At 37.1% G+C, this 23,321-nt stretch overlaps 1 protein-coding gene across 3 annotated transcripts; it reads left to right on the top strand.

Moving 5' to 3' along the window:
• Positions 1 to 1,036: 1,036 nt before the first annotated feature.
• On the top strand, positions 1,037 to 21,858 carry inppl1b (inositol polyphosphate phosphatase-like 1b). 3 transcript variants are annotated; one of them, XM_060885052.1, is made up of 28 exons: positions 1,037 to 1,052; positions 2,156 to 2,696; positions 3,693 to 3,756; positions 5,706 to 5,844; positions 7,055 to 7,205; positions 7,368 to 7,511; positions 8,266 to 8,353; positions 9,052 to 9,141; positions 9,231 to 9,353; positions 10,114 to 10,228; positions 10,377 to 10,477; positions 10,841 to 10,943; positions 11,336 to 11,532; positions 11,746 to 11,863; positions 12,401 to 12,497; positions 12,718 to 12,856; positions 13,088 to 13,187; positions 13,640 to 13,728; positions 14,507 to 14,588; positions 15,414 to 15,500; positions 15,787 to 15,894; positions 15,991 to 16,079; positions 16,303 to 16,390; positions 16,506 to 16,661; positions 16,951 to 17,032; positions 17,192 to 17,975; positions 19,833 to 19,948; positions 21,201 to 21,858. In XM_060885052.1, exons 2-28 carry the CDS (start codon positions 2,560 to 2,562, stop codon positions 21,292 to 21,294), a joined length of 3,681 nt encoding a protein of 1,226 aa, XP_060741035.1. In that variant the 5' UTR covers positions 1,037 to 1,052; positions 2,156 to 2,559; the 3' UTR covers positions 21,295 to 21,858. The 3 variants fall into 3 exon arrangements, with proteins under 3 accessions (XP_060741035.1, XP_060741034.1, XP_060741036.1); XM_060885051.1 differs by lacking the exon at positions 1,037 to 1,052 and adding an exon at positions 1,181 to 1,480; XM_060885053.1 differs by lacking the exon at positions 1,037 to 1,052 and having other exon boundaries at positions 1,181 to 2,696; positions 7,371 to 7,511.
• Positions 21,859 to 23,321: the final 1,463 nt, after the last annotated feature.

Here is a 23,321-nt window from a genome sequence, read left to right as displayed (position 1 = left end):
CAGTTATACACCAAATACGTTCATCAATATGCAAAAGGTTTAAAAATACACTTACTGAGAAAGACGCAGCCATTTCGTGGAAAGGGCATTCTCTGAAATGATGGCATGATCGGCCACCAGAGTGAGTCAGGTGTGTCTGTGTGTGTTTGTGTGGGCGTGTGTGAGTGTGTGCATGATTGTGCGAATGCTTTCGTATCTTTTTGGAATGAAAGGATATAAATATCGGACAGGTTTGACCTTGAGGGTACATTTTGTCTGGTCCCATTGAGGGAAACTACATTTTTTCTATTTATTTTATTTTTGATAGAAAATGTTTTGGATCCTATCATATTACAAATAAACTATTAGAAACAAATAAATTCAGCACATTGTTTAAATAAAAAGATTTGGGCTAATTTGAGCCAGGGAATTGATTCATATTCATATTCACATGCATAATACCATGAATAGATTAATTAAATGGTGGGTTTTGAACACTTTAACAAAACCTTCCTGTTCTCTCAAATCTACACCAGCCTGATGTCTGGATCAGTAAAATGTACACACACCTAAATCAAAGAAGCTGGCCAGACCCACAGCATGGAAATTTTGACAAGGCTCCTAAGAAATGATTTGAAAATTAACTGCACTTTTACAGTAAAAAAAAAAAACCTTTATAGCAGTATTGACTAGTTGCATTTAGTCTTACTATAAAAACAAAAACAACCTCACAACACAATGGCTTCAGGAGTGTCAGTCACACTTGCAAACTACTTGATTCAGTTCCAATTCAGTTTGAATCAGGACCTACATCAAGATGTGTTTGTATTTACTGTTTATGACCGCATCTCAACAGCAGGGGGTGCTGAAAGATAAATCCTGCTTTGTGGGACCAGCATATTGTGTATCCAATAACTTGTACCCGCATCTAACTGCTTGAGATCTGTTTCCACAATCAAATTCAGACCAAAAATAAGATGACAGAGAAGGGAGTGAGGAGGGGCTCATACCTCACGTCGTCTATTAAACAACTTAAGAGTGAACAAAAATAATCATTTCAAACTGCAAATTGGGTATGAACTTTTATTTATTTGTGTGTGTATGCATGTGAGAGAGAGAGAGAGAGAGAGAGAGAGAGAGAGAGAGAGAGAGAGATAGAGAGAGAGATGTGTTAGTTTGGTGGTTGAGGGCTAGCTAGAGCTGTGCAGCACATTTCTGCTGAGTAGGGAGAGGCAAAAAAGCAAGACAGCTGCCAGTGGAGAGAAAAAGCTCCATACAGCATGAGAAAGAAAGAAAGAAAGAAAGAAAGAAAGAAGAAAAGGGATGAAGGTGGAGCAAGACTGTGAAAGGACAGAAAGGGAATGATCATATCCATATGGAGGAGGAGGCTGCGCCCTCAACTTCCTGATACCAAGAGAGGCAAACAGGGAAAGAGGGAAATGGCATGCTCATAAATGAGATCAGAGAAGTGAGCGTTATATGCACAAACATTGATTTAAAGGTGAGTCAGATATAGTACACTGTCTTGTTGTGTCTGTCTGTGTACTTAAGAGCATGTAAGAGCAAGAATTTAGTGCTGTACGAGAGTGAGACTGTGGGGCCGGACTTGGTTTCACGCACCACTGATCAAGTGAAGTCACTCAGAGGAATTCTTTCTAAACTGTTTTTTTTTTTGCTCTCAACTCTCTTCCTTTCTACCATCTGGAGCAGTGACACAGTGAAACACTTCCTATGACTGCTCAGTGCTAGGCAAGGTCTGCTGGCTGTAACCCTGCATCTCTGTGCTAGTAGTTTTAGGGACAGGAAAACATTGTTTTCATCATACATGTCTCTGCACATGAAGTCTAGACCTGTATACTGTCAGTATACTACTTCTTCATGGATGCCAAGCTGCATGTGACTGCACTTTTGTGAAGTTTGCAGACATCAGCTGAACTTCTCTGAGGGGTTCCTCCCTCTTGTTTTCCTTATAAGGCTAAACCGACTGAGTGGAAAATCATTTGAATTTTGTGGTGGCTCTGCTCTGACGTACACTTGGATATAGCACTAGATTACTTTTTTTGCTCTGCTCTTAGTTCTGCTTCATGGAAGGGTTTTTAATACTGACCATATCTAGGGACAATAGATGCTTTTATTAGTGCTTACATGAGAGTTGACTGTTTTACTGACCTTCCAGCATCAGCTGGCCAACTATGCTCTGGGAGTAACACAGCAGAGAAGGAACTTCGCTGAAGATCATCCTCCATCTGAACAAGTGCCAAATCTTCATACTGAAGGAACTGGTCCTGGAGACACCCTCTGGATTGCGCACCCTTGGAAAGCAAACATATTTTATTATGTCAAGACAGTACTTGGCTTCGGTGAAGGTTGATTAGTTTTGTTGGAAGAAATTTGAAGACCTTTTTTTTCTTGCGGGGATGAGAAAAGCTTATAAGCTATGGTCTTCTTGTGACCTTGAGCCTTTCCCTGCTTGCATTGGATCATTTTTTTGGATTGCTACCACTGATTTGTTTATCTTGGCAGTTATAAGGTGGATATAAGGACTCAGAAGTTATTTGATAGTGGCCTTGTTGGGCTACAATGACGGCACCAGCATGGTATCACAGGGACATTAGTCGGGTTCAGGCAGAGGAGCTGCTGGCTCGAGCCGGGCAGGATGGCAGCTTTCTGGTGCGGGACAGCGAGTCTGTGCCTGGTGCCTACGCACTTTGTCTACTGTAAGTAACAGCCACACACACACACACATACATGCACACACCAGCTTCAACTCTCATCCATGCATGCTAGGAGGCTGTTGTTTTTTCAACAACAACCAGCAACCTACAAAGTTAAACCCACAAGTAAAGCCACATGGTATTCTCAGAATTAGTTTAAAATTCCAAGAACATGAGTGATCAGATCTCATTCTTGTAATCTGGCAGCTGTCCCTCATGAGGTCTGTTTAAATTTTATACATGAAACATACCTACTGTACTTAAGAACTATTGAGACTGAGGCTAAAATGGAATGAGCTGTTGGTGAACACCATGCGTCTGGAGCTTAAATGAGCTTTAAGTTTTTGTCTGCCATTTATTATAGATTTCTGTTGGGGTAAGACAGCAAACCTTTCCTGATCCCCACTAGATCAGAATAGTTCCCCTTTTCTCCACCTGGCCTCTGGAGGAAAAGGCTCCTTTTTACTCTCCCTTCCAGACACATTCCTAAAGACTGAGGCCTCCAGGATTCAGTGTTTTTTTTCTACTCTCCCATTCTTTCATATGCCGTCTCCCCTTTACTCTCTTTCATCCTTCTCTTTTTCACTTCCTTTCACTGTCACCTTAGCGTTCTACATGACCTACCACCTCTTTTTGCTTATTTCTGTTCTTCATTTTCTTCATATATACATTGTACCCACAGCAAAGAGAAAGTTCAGCTGTACAATCATGGCCCAAATGTGACTAAACCACAACACTAAGGAATTAATAAGGCCAAAAACATAAGAGAGGGTTTGAACCACATAGCAGATAAACAAGATTACACCAGCTAGTATCAGGGTTATTGTGTGGTATGGCATCAACCACTCCATGTTGTAGTCTGTATATTGGTTGTAGAGGTCACTTCAGTATTTATTGTATAGTTTCTTTTCTTTGTTATCATGATTATTAATAATCATTTTTGTGGATATGGGTGTCTGCCAAATGCTGTAAATGTAAATTTAAATGTGTTCTCTCTAGATTCCAGCGCCATGTTCACACTTACCGCATCCTGCCTGACACAGATGGATTGCTGGCTGTTCAGGTGAGGGGACACATTGTTAGCTTCTTAACAGAAAACCACCATGACACATTAAACACTGTGTTAAATGTGTCTACAATTCTAATCGTTCTATTCAGGGGATAGCATAAAATGTAAAGAAGTAAAGGAATACTGGGAAATTTGTTGTGCAATTTGTTGATTTATAAGCATAACATTTTCAATTCCTTAAACTGTAAGAACTGTAAGAACTGTGAGGGAACAAGAGGAACAATGTAATTCTTGTGCTTCTACTGTGCTTTGGTTTTGTTCCAGCAGTGTTTGTTGTGTGTGTGTGTGGCTCCAAGTGACTGCATGTCTGGGGAATGACTTCAGTAGTTTTCTGAGTAAATGATGTGTTTCACACAGATTCCTCCAACACCCACATAGTAACTATCCCATGCAGAATTGCTGGAATGGTCATTTTTCATGAGCATGAGTCTGTGGGTTTGTGAGTATTTGTGATACTTTAATATTTTTAATACTTTTTCTTTATGTATATATATATATATATATATATATATATATATATATATATATATATATATATATATATATAGATAGATAGATACATAGATAGATAGACGTACAACAGCACATTATGTACAATATGTACATTTATACTGTGTCACTATTTTTTTTTAATTAAAGGCAGATGCAGACCATCATAACAATAAAACACACCTTAAACCCATGAGCTTTTCTATAATCTAACACACACACACACACACACACACACACACTTGTCTCAATCCATTGATATAATTATTTTGTGCATCCTAACTTTAACCTTCGTAACCAAAAGGAAGCTGCTTGGCTCTTTTAGCTTTTTAAAATAAAATGTTTTCCTTGTGTGGACCAGCCACATGTCTCCACAAGTTAAAAATGGCCAAATAGTCAGATATTTCTGGTCGTGGAGACTTTTAGTCCCTACCATGATATAAAAACATGCACCCAACCCCCAACACACACACACACTCACACACACTCACACACACACACACACACACACACACACACACACACACACACACACACACACACACACACACACACACATGCACACACACTTTTTCGTTTTCTGTCAGCAGTGCCTCGTGGTTGATTCTCTCTTAAGAAGTAAGAATAGTTGCTGGTTTCTCGGTTCATTTTATTTAAGGGGCAGACTTTTTCCAATCCAGTCTCTCCCACTGTCTCTTTCTGCCTTTTTAATCGTTTTTCAAGAAGCCCTTTTCTTCCAGTCTGGAGGAAAATACTGCTGTCTGAAAAATGTTTTGGCAACCAAAGTGGATTTGTTTGATTGAATATGCCAAAATGCTGTAGTCAACACAAGGAACATACAATTTTCTAAAAAAAAAAAAAGAAATAAAGAAATAAAACAAACAAATAAAATGTGTGCATGAATGTACTGCATATATTTTTGTGTGGAAGCAGATGATGAAGACCTTTGACATTTACTATTTACTATAATTTTTGACATTTAAGGCAGGTTAGGGTCGAGATTTTATACAAATGTTACACCAACCAAAATACCCTAGTATGTCTGTGACCCCACATACACATAGATATATGTGATTAAGCGCATACTGTATTTGAAGCAACAGATTTTTTTTTTAACAGATACATTTGATTTTTGGAAACTGAAATTGGTCAGCATGGTTTATTATTGTGTGATGAAACTGAAGTCTTTTTAATCTTTAGAACAGTGGCATGGAATACAAAAATCTGGGCTGCTGCTTGTGTCTATAAGGGCAGTTTCCATGGCACTATTTTGCTCTGACATTATTGCAGAGGTATAAACTCAGTGGTTGAAGTAGAATAGGGGTTGACCATGATTGGTTTTTATATGTTAAGGTAAATGTCTAAGGTAAACCTCTCTCTCTCTCTCTCTCTCTCTCTCTCTCTCTCTCTCTCTCTATGTGTGTGTTTGTATGTGGGCATTTACTTTTGTACAGACCACACAAGGAGTGCAGGTGAACTGTTTCCGAACTCTTGGTGATTTAGTTTTAGGATACCAGCAACCCCATAAAGGCCTGGTAATCCCTTTGCTTTATCCAGTATTACGAGAGACCGAACTAGTGGATGAGAGTTCAGGTAAGACTCTCTCACAGTCATGCACACATACACACACTTACACTTGTTTGTCTCTTTTCAATATGCTACCAAGACATTTCCATATCCTTAATCTTTGCATCAGAAACCAAAAAGAAACTTTTTAAGTATATTTAGTAAAAGCTTTATTTTTTTGTTTGTTTTGTTTTTATTAAATGCTATATTTCACATATTTATTCATATATTTTTTATATTAATTTTTGTGAAGTTCAGACAGATGTCAATGCTATGTAAAAACTTTGAGGCATTGCTTTCCTTCTGAGGATATTCTACCAGAATATAAATAAAAGCACACCCGTTCAGTTCTTGTTTTTTGATCAACACCTTCACACTTGTGTGAGCAATCAAGATTACAATCCTCTGCATTTACATTTTACCACATCTAGACTTTCCCATGCAAGTTTCATATAAAATCATAATCATAATCAGATTCGGAATCAGGTTTATTGGCCAAGTGTGTTGACACACACAAGGTATTTGGTTCCAGCTGTTTGTGACTCTCAAAAGTACAGACATAAATAACACTATACTATACAAAACAAATAATAAAGACTATACAAGAAAATGAAGACGATGTGATACAATATAGACATTATGAGTATTAAATATGAATACAGAATATATGACTGATCATGTACATAAAGTGTGAGACGTGCATGGTAGTGCAAATAACAATATTGTGTGATATTATGCTTTTTTGCAATATGCAGCAGCAGTAGTGTGTAACATATACAAATAAAAAATGCAATGCTACCATAAACACAATACATAATGAATACAGACTCAATTGGTTTGCTTATAAACTAACAATAAAATAAAATAAAAAGTGTTCTTGTTGATGTTATGAAGTAAATGTATGTTTTGGTCATGTGCAATAAAACAAAAATTGCATATACGAGGCTATATAAATAGAAATAATAAATTACTGTACACTTGTCACTCACAGATTAAAAAAGGCAGGGGTTCATCTAAAATATATTAATGCTCCAATATACTGTGTTTATTTATTCATGCTGGTAAAGACTGGAAGTGAAACTTTTACTAGTCTGGCTCACAGTCTGCTAGAATATTTGTGCTTGGAAAATTTAGCTCCTGAAAGTTCATAGAGGGAATATGCCTTAAATGCATAAACAGAACTGTATTTCCAAATTTGTCATTGTGGTTTTCATAATGTTATGTGTTCATGTTGTAGACGGAGATGATGAGAAGCCAGGCTCTGTGTGGAACCCAGTGGTTTCCGCTCCTGCAGTCCAGGCGCCCCCTGCAGCCCAATTAACTCCTGCAACTCAAACACCAGGGTCCCAGCTACTGCTGCAAAGACTGCAGGGCATCACCACAACCAGGTGAAAACATACCACTTTCTATATTAAATAATTATCGTCAGCTTGATGGTGACCTCTGTTTTCAAATCCAAGTGATAACTGCTGTGAATAAGATATCACAGAGATAAAGGGACATGAATACTATTGCATTACAAGTGGTATAACTTTTATGTCTGTGTGTAGTAGTGTGACTTCTGAGATGGTGGCTCTGCTTGGTGAGTACTTGCGGGGTGATGTGACTCTGGATCTGGAGAGTTTGAAGAAAGGAGGCTCAGGTTTACACTTTCTCCAGCGAATCCTCTGCTCCACCTGCCATAAACTGCACAGGTACAACTCAACTCTTTATCTGACAACATCTTACTGTGTGTGTGTGTGTGTGTGTGTGTGTGTGTGTGTGTGCATACTCAATAAGGGGTTCATCAACAATTTGCATCCATGAACCCTGAATAACTGATAACTATTTCAACGTTAGGCTTATTACCAAATTGTGAATAATTCACAGAGCTTTTTATTACTAAACTATTTACAGATACAATATATAGCCAGAAGTATTTGGACACCTAAACAACACAACCCATGTGTTGACTTTCGTTAGACTCTTGCCGCAAAGTTGGAAGTACACAATTATATAGAATATCTCTGTATGCTGTAGAAGCATTAACATTTGGGATACATCAGAATGCTGACTCCTCTCCTGTCCTCCTCACCTGACCTCATTGAACGGTTGACTAAACCTGGTATAGGATGTTCAAAGAGCACATGTGAGAATGATTGGTCAGCTGTCTGCTGTTGGCCATGTAGTACAGAATTCATTAGGGCCAAGCTGACATTATTTATGCCAAGCTGACATGCTTTCCCCCGTTATTATATATTGGATTAAATCAATTCCAATTAAGTGTCCAGACACCTAATCTAATATCTATGAAAAATCAATTTTAAATCTAATAGCTTTGAAAATGGTGGGTTGTGATTCCCCCCCTTTAACAATGCTTTAAGCCCAGAACGTTACTAGAAAGTACTGCTCTAATATACAAATAACCAGAAGAGAAAAAAAATCTGTCTTTTATTCTTGCATCTGCAGTGAGATTGATCAGACAATGTCCAGTTTGGAGACCCTGGCTAAAGTCTTTGACCATCCCAGTTGTCAACTGACCTGTCCTAAAATCCAGGTAAACCATATAATCTATATTTGAAATGGTGATTTAGATTTAGACTTGAAACAAATGTCTACATTGACTGTAAAAAAGAGTAGTTTTAGTTTTGGCACTCTCTTTAAAATAATTAAATTAAAAATTAATATCAGTTTATTTATATGAATAAAGACAGGGTTGCCCAAGTCTTATACTTAATGACTACAGTCCATCATTCAGTCTAGTCCAAAATCTGATTCAACTCTTCAGATATATCTCTAGAAATCCCTAACTTCACTAACTTGACTCTAATGCACTTTGCACAGCTGATATCAAGAATATTTTACATTATAAATGACAGAATTCAAGACAAACTTTTCTCTGTGACACGTTTGTTCACAGTGCACAGACTCAATTGTCACATTCTCAAAAAATCTCTATTGCCCACATCATTAGAATAAATGTGTTAAAGCTGACTGTAACTAAAACTCATTGCTCAAATTATGTTTCACAACTATGGCCAGAAGTTACTGACTATTAGCTGGTCTATACTAGCTATACTACTATCAGCTGGTTAACCTTTACTCTGTCTGATCAAGCAGCAGTGTCATGCATCATAGAGCTAATATTCCTTTGCTCAATTACACACTCTACTTTTAAAAAAAGAGAACGCTTTGCATTCTAATAATTATACGCTTTTTAATGTCTAATAATTTCACCTGTTTTGAATTCTTTAGAATATGGGAAAAGGTCCAGAAGAGAACCTTGATACTCTGCTCTACAAAATAACAACTCTATGCAACCTGCTATCTTCTCTAGAGAAGAGGGTATTCAATCATTTTTGTCTCATAAGAAGTGTTTTTTCACTATATTTCCGTTTGTTTGTTATATTTAAACTGTGCCATGACCTTTACAGGTTCTTACAGCCCTCCAAGAGGCTGTGGCCAATCACAACCTTTCTGTGCAGCCAGCACCTGTACCTGAGCTTGTATCCCCTGTAAAATCTCCTGCCAAAGTCATCCCTGTGAAAAGCTTTCAGGTAAATCCTTGGTCGTCATCTGAAAAACATAATGGCGGAGGATGTCCAGGGCATATCAGACCTTTCACGATGGGTTTGCCAGGTTAGACATGGGTTTATTGGGGAAACAAGCTAGGCAAAAATACTAGTATGCACCCATTGAATATGACAGTGTGGCTAAACCTATCTGTATATGACCTGAATGAGATCTCCTTTGGATATTAAAATATTGCCTTACAAGCTAAACAAGTCATAGCTAGCAAAACATTAAGCTACATATTATGCTAGCATTACAAATGAAATCTTTGTTGTGATCACGAGTAGTTATTTCTCTATTGACTGGCTAAACTTGATAACTAGCTAAATGTGCTAACTGCAATAATGACACCATTGCAAGTGAATCTAGTCAGATTTATCTACTATTTCTTATTATAGGAATATGATAAACCAAATATAAGATTATTTATACTATTTTAGGCATATTTCTGCTGTTTTTACTGAGAACAAAAAAAATGTAATTCTTAAAAATGATAAATTATGTCTAGAAATAGATTTCATAATCTTTGCCTTGGAATCTTATTTTTTGTTATCTTGTCAGCTAGATCATTTTGATGATATTCTAGATACTGTACTGCAATGTTAACTTGCTAAGATGACATTTTAAAGCTGTGATTGGACAGGGATGACAAAACATAAGACAAGATCATTTATTTGTCCCACAACTGGGAATATATATATATATATATATTGTAAAATTCGGTGTGTATTTGTACATATTTAGGTGAAGGTGTTCAGGTATGGAAGGCAGATGGTGTCAGTGGATGTGGAAAATGGCGTGCTGCTCTTTGACAGGAAGACCGGCTCATTTGGCATAGAGACACTCACACAAGACCGGAGTAAGTTTCCCCACATGACTGCTGAAGTAATTCATTTTATGATATAGTCCAGTCTCAAATGATACAATACCACACTACTAAACTATACTATATTGCAAAACGATACTCTGCCTCAACAATTTAATTCTATTGTATGTTTGAATATCAGTTGTGCAGCTGGTAAAGTTTCAGAGCAGCCCAACTAAGTTGAGGATGGTAGTGGACAGTCATCACAAGCCTCCAAGAGAGCTACTGTTTGAGAGCTTCAAGGTTAGTCAAAAATACCATTTGTAGGGAGTAAAAAACGACAGGGTGTGTAGTGTTTGGGAAATAGTCCATGGTCTACGTTTAAGTCTTCTTTTAACACAGATATTTGCCACTGGTAACTTCTTTGATTATTAGACATGTCATACCTTTTTTTTATCAGTAAATTGTTTTATTTTAAATGTTGTGCCATTTCTATAAAAAGATAGTTACTGTTATCACTTACTTAAAAAAACACCTTGTTCTGAAACCCAGAAAAGCTATATTATAGTGCAGGAACAAATATATTTTAGTTTCTAAGAAAAGAAAAGAGAATCAGTACACCAAATCACAATTATTCATTTTGTTTAAAATCTTAACATGTTACAGAAAAGAGAAGCTTTCTGCCAGCTTCTGCAGCTGATGAAGAGCACGTTCTCTCAACAGAATGAGCCTGACCTTGTCTCTGTGTTTGTGGGCACATGGAACATGGGTAAGAAGCTGTGCATTTATTGTTTGAAATGTACTTTTTATATTTTTTATATAGTGCATACAAATAAGATAAAGCTGTGTGGTTATCACTATGCACTGCTTTATCTTATGCAGAATTCTGTAAAAGCTGTAATGTTGTGTTTGAACTCTGTCCCTGCCATAACACTAACCTTACCTTTTATTGTACTTTTATTTAAATCATTGGGGAAATTGTTATAAATCTTAATATCTGAGACTATACTTGAGAGGCAGATATCTTGTTATGTAATGTTGACACTGATTAAGATATCAAGGCCATCCTCTCTGATTCCTTCATGTAAGATATACTGTAAGACAACATAACTAAATAAAAGTGAAAACCACACTGCTTATTATTACTTTACCTCTTTGTAGGTGGCTCTCTCCCTCCACCTACTCTACAGTCCTGGGCTAAATGCTGTGGTTTGGGACTGACTCCTGATGACTCCACAGCTTGCTTGCCTCATGATATCTATGCATTTGGCACTCAGGACAACCCTCAAGGAGAGAAAGAGTGGACAGAACATATCAGATCCACACTCAAAAATGCTACCAATATTGACTTTAAACAGGTTAAAATATGTTATGTTATTATGTCTATATATATTAAAGCTCTGTCTATTATTATTATTATTATTATTATTATTATTATTATTATTATTATTATTATTATTAGTAGTAGTAGTAGTAGTAGTAGTAGTAGTAGTAGTAGTAGTATTGTTCTTCTTGTAACTTATTTTAATTTATTTTGCTTGGATCTTGTGCTGTGGGTAAATGTCCTGTAGGTGGCAGTACAGTCTCTGTGGAACATCAGACTGGCTGTGTTTGTTAAACCAGAGCACGATAGGTGTATCAGCCAAGTCAACACAGCAAGTGTGAAGACAGGACTGGGAAATACACTTGGTAGAAGACTTTCTCTCTCTCTCTCTCTCTCTCTCTCTCTCTCATTGCACACACACACATACACACACGTTACAAATAAATGTTTGGTTTGGTTAAACATTAAATTTCTCTCTCTCTCTCTCTCTCTCTCTCTCTCTCTCTCTCTCTCTCTCTCTCTCTCGTTATCTCTTTTTCTTTTATTGTCTTTTCATGTCCTACAGCCAAATATCGAACATATGCAAGAGCAAATCATTAAGCTCAGGGTTATATATGCAGACAACCCTCCAGAGAGCAAGAGTAGATCAGTGCTTTCATAGTCACTGTCACAGATACTAATGATATCAATCTCAAATAGTATCATACATTAAACAAACATTTGACCATTATCTCATTACTATTCTAGATATATCATGCAGTCCAGCTATTTATGTTTGCTCTCAAACAAGTATAAAACTTGCCAAAGTTTTTCATTAAACTCAAGTGTATATATAAACATAAGTATATACACACACTATATATATGTGCATTTTCTGTGCATTTTTTCCTGAATGATTACAGGAAACAAAGGGGCCGTAGGGATCTCCTTCCTCTTTAATGGGACGTCCATGGGCTTTGTGAACTGTCACTTGACCTCTGGCAGTGAGAAAGCACACCGGTATGAATACACACCCACAGTTACATGCTTAAGTAACACCCAATCTGTTAAAACAGTTTCAGTAGTTTTGAACAACTTCCGGTCCTGTTTTTTCAACTATTAGAAAGTCTAGTAATGACAAACTTCAGTGCTGATTGAATGAATAATGTTTTCCATTCTGCAACCCAACCTTCTATCGCTGCATATCTTATTCTACTGACTACTGATCACTCCCTTCCAGGAGGAACCAGAATTTTCAAGACATCCTCAGACTGTTATCGCTTGGTGACCGGCAGCTTGCTGCCTTTGACATCAGCCTGCGCTTTAATCATCTCTTCTGGTGTGGTGACCTGAACTACCGCTTGGACCTTGATGTTGAGGTCACCTATGCCTATTATGGTCACACTTTGTGCACTGTTTTTTTTTTATTACATTATTTCTGTCTAAGCTTTCCTTTGGGTTATTTGTATGGGAACTGGTTTGCTCTGGCCATTGCGATATTTCCTTTAACTACGTTTATTTTACTGTGTTTCAGGGATCAAGGTCTCTCATGCCTGATTGATGGTCTCTCTCTCTCTCTCTCTCTCTCTCTCTCTCTCTCTCTTCTACAGGACATTTTAAAGCATGTGTCAAAGCGTGAGTTTGATGAGCTGATGTATGCAGACCAACTGACCAGAGAGCGCCATAAGAGAAAAGCCTTCTTTAACTTCAGTATGGCTCTCATTTATTCATGCCCCTTCCTACACAAGATTTATGCTTGGCTATTTCATGCACTTTTAGTATCAAGATCTGGATTTGCAGCAACTCTGACCTATTTTAGCCAAAGGTTATACAATAGCAATAATACTTCAATTATTTCAAGTTATATCTGACAACCAAAGCTTCTCTTAATGCCTTACATCCATAATGCCCAATGGCATCATCATTACCACTTTAGAATTGTTAGACTTACTCTTTACATTCTTTGAAGTTGTAATTACAGTAATTAAATTTTTATGCACAACACACTGAAATATAATATATATATATATATATATATATATATATATATATATATATATATATATATATATATATATATAATATGTGTGTATTTTCTGTATGCATATAACTGTATCAGAGATCTGACATGTTATATCTGACATCTCTTGCTCACTCTTAAGAGGAAGAGAAGATCACATTTCCACCCACTTACCGGTATGAGCGAGGCTCCAGAGACTGCTACCTATGGCAGAAATACAAGACCAGTGGGGTAGAGCTCTCTTTTTACATATACCAACATTATGTTTAATAGTCTACTCATGTCTACTATTGCAGTTTGAGCCACCAGTTACATTTTAGGACACATATTGCAAATAATTGAACAAGTTCAGACATTGCTTTTTTAGATATTTACACAAGTTAACATATATGATATATACTGTATGTTATTCAATTTTTGGTTATACTGTATATGGTATGTTAACATGTTTTATAGAAGCCAACCCCAGCTCAAATGGAATATTAAGATTAGCATGCCTGTAGATTTTACTTTATTTGTAGCAGGACAGAATATTATAGATAGTTCAGCTTACTTACTAACTGCTTTCTCCCACCACATGTTTTTCTTTTTTAACCTTTACTCATTAGGGCCATATCTAAAATGATGACACAGTCATACACTGCAGCAAGACATTAACCAGCATCCTGTATACGTGTTATTTCACTGCATGTTCACTATCATGAAACACAGGCAAAGACTTAAATAGGAAAATAGTTGACACTATTTTTACTCCTCTAAGTGACACCCAGGGTCAAATTAGATCAGCTGTGCCCTCTAAAACTGAGCTAAGTAATGTGTTAAATGAAAGCACCAGGTGCTATATTCTGTATGATAATATAATGGGAATTTTATATAATGCAACTTGGTAGGACCTAATAAACCACAAACACACACACACACACACACACACACACACACACACACACACACACACACACACACACACACACACACACACACAAGGAATTCAAGTTCTGTTTGTCCTCAGGTTCGAGTGAATGGACCTTCATGGTGTGATCGTGTCCTGTGGAAATCCTATCCAGAGACGTACAGCACCTGTACTTCATATGGTGTGTTAAGACAGACTAGATTCACATACTGTAGTGTAATAATAATAATAATAATAATAATAATGATAATGATAATAGTAATAAATCCACATACTGTTACAATTATAATTCTGCTTCTCAAGCGGTGTATAATTGTTTTATTCTAGTTAATTAAACTGTACCTTTTCATATGCAGCTGCCCAAATCATCTTTTTTTTTGAAATATACAATTTAACATATATTATTAAAAAAAACTCAAACAAACAAACAAAAAAAACTTAAATAACTAAAATTTTTTTTTTAACACAAGACCAACTCATTTTCATGACCAGAGTAAATATAGGTTGCTCATACAGAAAATAGTAAAAGTATGATTTTCAGGGTACCTTAAACTCTGAATATAACCTTTTTTGCAGTTGCTTGACATTTGCTTGACATCACTAGCATCCAACTGAAGCTGCCAGAATCAACAGAATATATAGATAGTCACGAATTGATGTAATGGATGCGTAATGCCTTTTCTGTTACAGTTTTTATTTAAGGAGAACAAGCTCAGTTCCCGCTAACATTTCTCAATGATGAGCACAAGGACTAAAACGTTTGCTGAGAATATGTTTGCAGACACCACAACACTGGTCTGTGGTCCACCATCAGAGTCATATTCTGCCTGACTTGCAACTTTGAAAACAAACAAGATCAGCAAATCAGTTAACAATAACAATACAGTAAATGGCTTTGAGTTTATGGTCAAGAGTACAAAGAGATCAGCTGAACCAGGAGCATATATATAAGTTCAGTCACGACATTTTCATTGTGGACTTGTTCAAATTTAGTCGTTTCCTGCAGGTTGTACAGATGACATCTTTACAAGTGATCACTCTCCTGTTTTTGCTACATTTCAAGTCAGTGTGGCTGCACAGTTCCCTAAACCAGGTCTGTCAATGATGTGAAAGAATTACCTGTGAATGACTGTCTCTTGTCTTTATTTGACTGATTTGAAATTCATTAATATTTTTAAAGCAATTTATAATTGATTTATAACTGATATTAAAACAATTGTAAGACTACTACAATTTTTTCTATTTCTTTATTGTTAGACATTGCTCACATTAATTGTTACTGGATCTAAAACAGAAATTTTCTTAACCATCCTATGATTAATTATTTGAGTAATATTCTCATGTTGATCAATTATATTTTTTATTGCTTTTGGAATTAGACTCATGTTCAGACCGGGCTTGGATTGAGCTGGGGTCAGTTGAGGCCATAGTGAAGACTGCCAGCAAGGCCAAGTTCTTCATCGAGTTCCACTCTCGGTGTCTTGAAGGTGTTTCTTCTTCACCATTTTCACTTGTTTGAGAGAAACCCACATATCTGCTTATCTTGCTGTCATATTATATATCTTTGTTCTCTTCCTGTGTAGAGACACGCCGTTCAGCAGAAAATGACTCACAGAGCTGTGATGTCCCGGGGTTCCTCAAAATGAGCTGGTCTTTCAAACAGCTTCCCAAGGTTTATAGATAAATCAGTGACTATTTCTTCACCTGTATAGATTGGAATAATTAAAGAACATGTAGAGTCTAAAGAATGACACTGCCTATCACAGTTTTGGGATATAGGGATGTATGTATAGTATATATTGTATAGGTTTATACCTATGATCAAAAGTCCTAGGTCTGTGTTACTTATGGAAAGAAAACCCCAGCAATCTGGTGAACCAGCATTCTCTCTCCAGCTTCAACCTATCGTCTCAGATATGACGTATATTCTGGACCAACACTTGCTGCTCTCTGTGAAGTCATGTGATGGCTTTGAGTCATATGGTATGCTGTAAACTCCAACTTCTCATTTACAATGACCTTCATTGAAAAGGAACATGTGTGACAGCGAATGAATGTGTATGATAATGAATGACATGTGGCATGTGTGTTACTCCAGGTGAATGCTGTGTGGCTCTGCAGTCTATAGTGGCAAGCAACTCAGAGTCATTTGAAACCTGCCTGACCCACAGGGGTGAAGAGATGGGTTCCATCCGAGGCCAAATCAAGGTCTATATACCACTGAACAAGTACCGGTCACGGGAGAGGAGCTATGGTGAGTCTCACCTCTCTATATATTCTTTTTAGTTCACTATAATTTCCTAATATTTTACCTAGTCACACGGTGCCGTTTATGGCTCTTTTGCTTTTGGTTCCTCTGTTCGTCTTGCTCTCCTTTCCTTTTCATCTGTTATGGCTTCCTCTTTTGGTTTCCTAATGAAACCAATGTGAATTCATAATGTGCAGATGCATCCTGGGGCCTGGGGCCATGCCATTCTTAGGCTACCCCTAGACAGTTATATTATTCGTAAAGTGCGAAATCTGTGTTTCGTTTCCCACTACAGAATGGATCTGTATTGAGAAAGATGAGAAGGGAATAGTTAGGAGCCCCTGGTCTCCCCCACCCATCCAAGCTTCTCACAATCCGTGAGTAAAATATGCTGAGTAATATATCTTCTTTGCTGCTGAAAGGAATTTAAACTGTTTCTCATAAGCCTTTTTCAAATACTTTGATTCTGAATGTTCACCTAACCAAATGATCATTTACTTGAGTTTCAGTTAATTATTTTTTTGGATCTCTTCCAGTGTATCGTCCACTTCTTGCACTGTGGCTTCTAATAGCTACACAAACCCAGCCTACTTCATTTTCGAAGGCATTCCTGTGTTGCGGCAGGTAGAGGAAGACCCCCCACCCAAAGAACCCAATGTAGTGTGGGCCAAAGACTCCGTAATTCAACTTCCTAAAGTAACAGGGGGGCATAGCCATGATTACAGAGCTGCCCGCAGGTCTGACTTCACAGAAATTGAAATCCCTGGATCCTTGCCACCTTACACACCCCCTTGTGACCGCCCAACTCATATTACCCCTCGTCCAGTTTCCTCATACCAACTTTTTCCTGGGCCAGACCAGTCAAATCCTTCCCAAATCCAGAAAAACGAGACTTCATTTCAGTCACAAATTCAGAGGCCCAGCATAACTCAGGAATCAATGTTACCAAGCAAAAAATTAGAGAATGCCAGTATGAATAGTTCCGTCTTCACACAGGATGTGCACAGGATAGTTAAGAAGGACTCTTCCAGGTTTCACCAGGAGCGGCCAATACCAGTGTGTAATGGACCAAAGCTGTACCCCTACATGTCCACTAGAGTTCCTCTCTCCAAAGCATCAGTTTCCTGGGTGAAGGATCAGACACCTATAGCTTCAGGAGATAACTCACTCACTGCTCTACAGATTGCCAAATCCTTGAGTGAGGTAGACTTCATACCAGGATGCAAGAATCACCCCTTAAACCAAAAGTCAGCCGTACCAAGGCATTATGGGTATGATTATACCTTAGCCCCTGAAACTAGTTACTGTTGTGAGAAAGAGGTGAGTTTAAAAAAATCTTATGAATTCTGCATGTTAACAGTAATTTATTGCAAGGATTTAAAATTACATTCACTCACTGGATAGAGAACAAAGTCAACAGGTAGCCAAAGCCATTTCTATTGACACCTAATTCTATTTCTGTCAACTTTTACATTCTATCTAAAAGTTATTCCCCAACATCTGGTCCAAACATCTGGTCTTTTTATGTTCTCTAATTTTGGGCTCAGTAATTAACCTCATAACCTTTATCCCCTTATACAAAGGCAAAAGCAGAATGGAAATGGACTTATTGGACATTTGCATTCAGTATAAACAAAGGAATTATTTTATAGCCACAGGTCTGATATAAAATTTACTGGCTGAAAATAACACCTTCTAATAATCATTGCTTATGAACAAGCTTTGGAGATATAAAAGTTAACTGTTTTTAATGTTTGGAACTTTTCTAGGAATATATTGGCCATCAAATTCTAGGTAAAACCAGAAATTCATTTGAAAACCTAAAGATTCTTAAAGCCATTAATCATCTCTATATAGTGTGAGATTACAAGAAATTCAATGCTGAACATTGGAATCCCCAATACAGGCAAAAAAGGTAATAAGAGTAATATTTACCTGGATTATTGTGGAAGTGAAGGATTAAATAAAACGTATATGGTAAACATGAGATCAACTGAAGTAGCTAGATGAAATACACATGAAAGTACATGTCTTTCACAGGATGAGCAATATGACCAAAATATACAATATAAAATTTAAAACAATAAGACATGTCTACTATACATAAGGTTTAAAACTTTATTCATTCATCTTCTACCGCTTATCCGAACTACCTCGGGTCACGGGGAGCCTGTGCCTATCTCAGGCGTCATTGGGCAACAAGGCAGGATACACCCTGGACCATCACAGGGCACACACACACACTCTCATTCACTCACGCAATCACACACTAGGGACAATTTTCCAGAGATGCCAATCAACCTACCATGCATGTCTTTGGACCGGGGGAGGAAACCGGAATACCCGGAGGAAACCCCCGAGGCACGGGGAGAACATGCAAACTCCACACACACAAGGTGGAGGCGGGAATCGAACCCCGACCCTGGAGGTGTGAGGCGAACGTGCTAACCACTAAGCCACCGTGCCCCCCTAAAACTTTATAATAATAATAATAATAATCAGTGTCACAACACCGACAATCCACAACACAATCCACTCCAAGAGCTACTGACTGAACACACTGCCAGCCAAACACACACACCCACACCCACTTTCACAAACTTACCTACCTAACATACCTAAAATTTACCACAAAGAATATGCTCAGTTCACTTATTGTTCTTGACATTAGCAAGCCTTATAATCTGTTTGTTTGATTAACTGGTTTGTCCTTCGTCTCTATTCTGTATTAAGTTTCACAAGTTCTTGTGACAAGTTCGCATTGTGCTGTTGTCATCTGACCTGTGCCTATGTTTTGATCTTGACCTTGCCTACTGTTTTAGATTTGTTGTGTGCTCATTAAAGATGCCTTACATACAACAGCATCTGCCTAAGCATGTCTTTTCCGACAAGCTATATATCATTTTCAGTTGTTATTATTATTATTATTATCCCTCATTACCCCAAACCTCATTAAATGAACCAAGTGGCAATTGAGGGGAGAATCTGAGCTTACTGCAACAAAAATCTCTATATAATCTGTGTTGAATATGAGAGCTGATACTGTAGCACATTATAAAATGACTAAACATCCAGCCCAAAAATTTGCTGGTGCCTCTGACATGTACGTAATTTACAATGTAGTTTGTTTTGGTGTGGACAGCAAATAATGTGGGGTGTTTTGTTTTGTGTGTTTAGGTGTCAGCCTTGCGTGGCGCTCCAGAGACTGTACGAGAGCTGCTCAGTAGTCTGGGGCTGCAGCGCTATACACTGGGACTCAGTCTCAGTGGTTGGAATGATTTAAATTACTTCGGGTGAGAGGATTGTCTTTCATGAAAAGAAGATTTGTACATGTCAAATTATTATGGTGTTTTTAAATGTAAAAAAAAAGCATTATTAAAGCTACAGGGTTTTTACAAGATGTTTGAAAATGGTATTTGCAGAAGAACATGCTTACAATTCAATTGATTTTAGGGTCTAGACACTAAATATGATCAGAAAAATATTACGTACACTATTATAGGATTATCATTGGCTACTGGACCATTGGACTACAATTGGCTATTATACTTGCAGCTGTTATTGAGGAATCAACGTCTTGTGCGCATCACATTTACTGAGGGTCTGGTGGAAGAGCAAAAGCTCTCTCCTTCAACAAGAGTTTGTCTTTTAGCTAGGAGACTTATGCTAGACAGATAGCTAACTAACATTAGCAATTTTGTCCTTTATTGTGACCCGGCAGAGCTGTTTTTGTCAATTAGCAGTGCTGCAGTATTAATTCCTTCAATCTGTGAGACCAGAGTACTGCGCACAGCCTATAATAGCAAGCTATTCAGCTAATGCTAGTGTGCTAGTTAAAACACACAGACGAAGGCATCTCTCTCATAATCTGACAATTTGCTGCTTGTACAAGTATGCACAGTGCATTTACAAGCTGTCCTTCAGGCTCTTTGTGTCTATGAAGATGATTATTAAGGCTCACAGACAGCTGAAAGAATTTTTTGGGGGATTTGGCTGTAATATATTCAAGTGCGCGGATGCATCTGAGTTGGCATGTGACATATCCGATTGAAATCTCAATCCAATTCAAACCTGTGAATTACAGTAAATGAAGAGTTGTCAGAGTGGTTCACGGCATCTCACAAACATCATGATTTATTTTTATGCTGTGTATATGTATCCCCCATTTTTTCTTACTCATCCATTTATTATTTATTAATCTCTACATTTGTCAATGAATTCATATTTTTTCTCTTTTCCTATATTTTATATATTTTGCATTACATTGCCTTTAATAACAATTAATAAACAAACTTTTAATTATTTCCAATGGTTGATCAAGTACCTATTATATTAAATTAGACAAATTAAGACTAATTACGATAAACACTTAAAGACAAACAAATAATTCACATTATTTCTTTTTTTTATCTGCTCTATAGGCACATGTAGGCACATGATTTCTGGATATGGTTAATTGTTCATTCTGTACTAACAATCTGTCTAGTGTTAGACACAATCTGTTAGCAGTTATGATGAGGTGTGTGCTTATTCTCCTCCCTGCAGTGGGATTACTGAAGAGGATTTGCGGGCTTCTGGTGTAACAAACCCATCTCACCGTAGGCGAATCCTGGAGAATTTGCCCAAAGTTTGGGACTGAATCCTTAGACATGACCTACTGCTTTCAGTTTTGAGTGTTTTACTAAAGAGAAGGAATTTGTGCAACCCTTTCCTTGTATCTTTGTCTTAAAACCCATGTAGTAATGATGTATATTTGCTTTGTTTGTATCAAAGTTCACTGAGGTTTGAGCCACTATCCAAGTCTTACATTTTATTCTCTGCAATTCCATCTGTACTATTTACCTTGTATAAAGCAGTTACATAAATTATATCTGTTTGCAAGAGGATTTGATCACTCTATCATGATTCAGCTTTTGTGTCAATAACAGAGTATGAATGTGGTCAAACCTGTAGTACTTCTAACCACAAGGATCTAGATAAATTCTTATTATTAAATAAACACAATATCCAGTTTTTTATATATGTCCAAAAGACTTGGCCAAGCTATGAAAATAATATTGCACTATCTGTACGTAAGCATTGCACATTCCAATAAGTAAATGGTGTATCTGAAATTTGAAATGTCGGGGATTTTAAAACCAGACTGTAAAGTGTCCTCCTGTTTGCCTTGTCTTCTTATAAAGCTATAAAACTGCAAACCAAATGTATATGATGTGGGTCTTTCTGAATCATAATGACTGCCGGTTCTGCCTCTTGAGCTGACAAAACCTCCCAAGCCCAGTTACTGTATATGGCTTGTTTGCTCATTTCAATTAAGTAATATTTTATAATATTAAGTATTTAATCATATGCCTACACATTTTAGGAATTTAACTTTTTAATTTATGTAGACATTATATTACTCTTATGAACTATTAGCACACATAAGTCCTGGGCAACCTTATTTTCTTAATTGCTTCTAAATGTTTTATTACATTTATTTAATTTGTTAAATTACATTGTGACCCAGTCTTGGACCGTGACTGACATTATGTAGTTAGTGTTACGGCAGGAACTGATCGGTTTCAACACTAGAAGACAGCAAAAATACATTTCTATACTGTGGGTGGGGGTGAGACACAGCAGGAAAAGGAGAGCAGCATGGAGGGTAATGTCTTTTACACACTCTTATGTGTTCCACCATGTCATTTTGTGATGTTTTTGTTCTTCTGATGATGAAAACTGCTGTTTCTTGTAATAGGCTGAATGCATCCTTTTCTACTTTACCTAAGTACCTCTGCGATCACACTATCGGATGTGGCTAAACTTGCGGCTTGAACTGCTGTACAGAAAGACTTTTCATTCTAGGTTCTTACATCTTTTAACAATTCTGATCACATGAAGCTTGGCTGTGTTTAATATTGCAGTTCCGCTAGCTTTCTAAGGGCAAGTCTGAAATTAAATGCTAGTCCTCTTGACTAAAATTAGAACTACTGGAAAGTAGTGAACACTCTTTTAGCACTGAATAGACTCAATAGACACTATTCCCAATAGACAGAGGGGCCCATCTAGGCACAATGAGATAAGTATTTGTCCTTCTCCTATTCCCACTCAGCTCATTTCTAGTTAGCAGTGATAATCGAGGAAGACTCAGCGCCTTAATGACAGAAGTAATCCCACCAGCTTTACAGACTGAGTCGTTTGTGATTATATAAAAAAATTCTTAAGTATATCAACTGTATATCAACTTTTAAGATACCGATATACAGTAAATCATAGCATACTACAAAACCACAACATGAAAAGGGATCAAATTAAAGAATACACTAACAAGTGAATAGGCTTTAAATTGTATTACAGTAAGTATTATGCACATTGAAGTATAAATGATTAATTTGAAAAATTCTTACTGATGGCCTCTAACAACATCCCTGAATCTACTTTCCCTTTTTTGTCTATAATTTCTTAATGCCTTACTTACTTTGCCTTTTTTAATTTTATTTTTATTTATTTATTTACTTTTACATACGGCATATGTTGGCCAAAACATTTAAAAACAATTAACACTAATTCAATTTGCATACATTTTTCAGTGACCCTTCAAAAATACATTGTCATTAGATTCTCCTCCAGTGCATTTTTGCTGTAAACAGTGAGATCTGAATAGATGATTTTGCCCAAATATTC

Source organism: Tachysurus vachellii, chromosome 13 (assembly GCF_030014155.1).
Source record: "Tachysurus vachellii isolate PV-2020 chromosome 13, HZAU_Pvac_v1, whole genome shotgun sequence".
NCBI lineage: Eukaryota > Metazoa > Chordata > Actinopteri > Siluriformes > Bagridae > Tachysurus > Tachysurus vachellii.
The sequence above is the reverse complement of the archived record's forward strand: the minus strand, read 5'-3'. Positions and strand labels throughout refer to the sequence as shown.

Bases quoted from the DNA above. Each gene is read 5' to 3' on its own strand.
- inppl1b (XM_060885052.1), top strand. From the start codon at position 2,560: ATGACGGCACCAGCATGGTATCACAGGGACATTAGTCGGGTTCAGGCA. The intron at 13,188-13,639 runs GTATGGCTCTCA...CTCACTCTTAAG, and splicing joins AAAAGCCTTCTTTAACTTCA to AGGAAGAGAAGATCACATTT. The intron at 15,895-15,990 runs GTGTTTCTTCTT...CTTCCTGTGTAG, and splicing joins CCACTCTCGGTGTCTTGAAG to AGACACGCCGTTCAGCAGAA.